This window comes from Cyphomyrmex costatus, unplaced genomic scaffold (assembly GCF_001594065.2).
Source record: "Cyphomyrmex costatus isolate MS0001 unplaced genomic scaffold, Ccosl1.0 scaffold2008, whole genome shotgun sequence".
In the NCBI taxonomy this organism is placed as follows: Eukaryota; Metazoa; Arthropoda; class Insecta; order Hymenoptera; family Formicidae; genus Cyphomyrmex; species Cyphomyrmex costatus.
This window is the reverse complement of record NW_017276049.1, coordinates 24,235-26,850: the sequence shown is the minus strand read 5'-3', so window position 1 is coordinate 26,850 and position 2,616 is coordinate 24,235. Positions and strand designations below refer to the sequence as shown.

Genomic DNA, 2,616 nt, shown 5'->3' with positions numbered 1-2,616 from the left:
ATACTTTTTTTTGTTTTTGAAATATTTTAAATTTTTTTTGTTTTTTTATTATATTTTATACTTTTTTGTGTTTTTGAAATATTTTACACTTTTTTTATATTTTTTTTATAAATATTTTATAATTTTTTTAATATTATATATATTTTTGTTTTCATTGTTATTGTGTATTTTTATTTTTATTGTCAAAGAATAATATTATTACAGTTTGTGCTCACTGTCTGTCCTCACTATCCGCTGCATGGTAATCTTCGAAACAGTCAATGCATAATGGTGTATTGTTACATCGTACGCATACCACGTCTGTCTCTGTTCTGATGTGCTTTTTTGTACAAGACTTACAACGCTTCCTTCTTTTTTTGCCTGCTTTGGATACAATATCCATTCTGCTAGGAAAGTGAGCATGAGGTTGGTTACTCTGATTACCTCCATTTCCCTCTGTTCTGTTCTGTTTTTCTTTTTTTTTTTTTTTGCAATGCTCTTTTAAAAGCAGATCAACCAAACGCATTCGAAAATCAAGGTGACTTGGAGTTGTATCAGGGTGGAGCATTTTGAAGATTACATTCGCATTGAAGATTGACATGTCTAGTAAATTGAAGTGAACTTTCTGATACCATTTTGTTGATTTGCGTGATACTTGATATGGTTGCAAAATTTGGTCTGACAAGTCAATTCCTCCCATGTTTTTATTGTATGCAATAACGGTGTTTGGTTTTCTGATAGTATCACCTGTCTTTCTGTCTTTTTTATGAGTATCAACCATTTCAGGATACTCTGTAGTCGTAAGCATACTTACCAATTTTTTGTCCTTCCATAGAAGCAGACACATGATTGGAGTACTAAATACCTTCATTTCACCAACTTTCAAATTTTTTGGTTGAACGTTCGGCAAGTGCCTACGATTTAACCTGACAGTTCCGACGACATTAGTTTTCTCTTGTATCAGCTTCTCAAAAAGAAGAGGAGATGTGTACCAATTGTCTATGTACAACGTACGACCTTGTCCAGTCAGATCTCCCAGTGATTGTATTACCGCCATGCCAGGCACTCCAAATCTTTTATCCATTTCTGACTTATCGGAACACTTACCTGTGTACACTTTACAATTGTTGATGTAGCCTGTAGCAGAGTCGCAGCATTTGTACAATTTGATACCAAAACGAGCACGTTTAGTCAAATTACACTGCTTGAAACTCAGATGACCTTTGAATTTTAGAAGAGATTCGTCAATGCATACATTTTCGCCTGGTCTATAAACTGCCTGAAATCGCTCCACTAAGTATTCCAGTAAAGGACGAATTTTACGAATCTTGTCTGTACTTACTTCTTCATTATCAGAAAAGTGTAAAAATCCTAAAATGCTTTGAAATCTTCTGAGCGTCATACATTTGTCAAAGATTGGCGTTTCTAACAGAGGGTTCGTGGACCAGTACAATTCATAAGATGGCTTGCGAATTATACCCATCATAATTATTAATCCATAAAATGTATACATTTCATCTGGTTCTACTGGTTTCCACTTCAGTATTCTGGAATTCTCTTTTAGTTTCCTCTGAGCGCGCAAAGTTGTTAGCTTCTGTTGTTGGTAAGTATTGATTTGGAAGCAAATTGAATCCATCAAATCCTCTGTAAAATACAGTTTGAATACTTCTAAAGGTGTTTTACTCTCGTCTAGACCAAATCCTGGTTGAATACCTGCTTTTTTATCTGTAAAGTCATGAACAGAAGGAGTGAACATATTATTTGCACTCCATGTCAAGTTTTCCACGTGTTTATTCCATCGCATCTCTAACGGAACATCATCAATATCAGAATTATCTTCTGTGTCCAAATCATCAATATTTTCATCTTCGCCACTCTGCTCTTCAGAACTTTTATCTTCGCTTTCGCCTGCCATCCACTCTTCATCATCGGTACTACTGTCATGAATGGAATCATCTAAGTGCGAAGAATCATCCGAAGATACATCGCTCTCATCTAGTTCCATCATTTTTCCAGATAAAAGTTTCTCGAACAGGAAAAATAAAAATTTGAATAAATTCAAATGGCATGGCTCTACGAATGAAGATGACAATACGGTTAGAACCGGTTTATGGTGAACCTCACTTGTTATGTATATAGTATATGCATCAATGAAGAGGTATTATTATTATAAAGTGTTGGTTTTAGTTTCACTTTTGTTTTTTTGACGCAACTACACTACTTTTTTTACTTACTGTGTATGAAACATGTACCAATCTTGTGAATAATTTTACTCCTAACATTTCAATTCTGAATTTCGAAATTTTTACGTCAGATTTGAATTCAGTGACTCCAAAAACCTAAGAGTACTAAGCATTGCGGAAATTGAAGAAATTTATGCTTTTTTGACTGCCATGATGGATCGGCCATTTTGAATTCCGAAATTTTGACCTCAAATTCAAATTCAACGACTCTAAAAACCTAAGAGTACTAAATATTGCGGGAATTAAAAAAAAAAATTTGGCCGCCATATTGGATTGGCCACTTTGAATTTTCAAAATTTGACCTCGAATTTGAATTCAGCGACCTCAAAAACATTTGTATATACAGTTTCATAAAGATTGATTAATATTTGGCTTCTGCCAGAAGTGGCACGGA

The 2,616-nt window shown here is 34.2% G+C and overlaps 1 protein-coding gene across 1 annotated transcript; it reads right to left on the bottom strand.

The window, feature by feature from the left end:
- Positions 1-211: 211 nt before the first annotated feature.
- Positions 212-1,987, bottom strand: LOC108773278 (piggyBac transposable element-derived protein 4-like). Its single transcript, XM_018539037.1, has one exon. It carries the CDS (start codon positions 1,985-1,987, stop codon positions 212-214), a length of 1,776 nt encoding a protein of 591 aa, XP_018394539.1.
- Positions 1,988-2,616: the final 629 nt, after the last annotated feature.

Coding starts and splice junctions, on each gene's coding strand:
- LOC108773278 (XM_018539037.1), bottom strand. CDS start 1,987: ATGATGGAACTAGATGAGAGCGATGTATCTTCGGATGATTCTTCGCAC.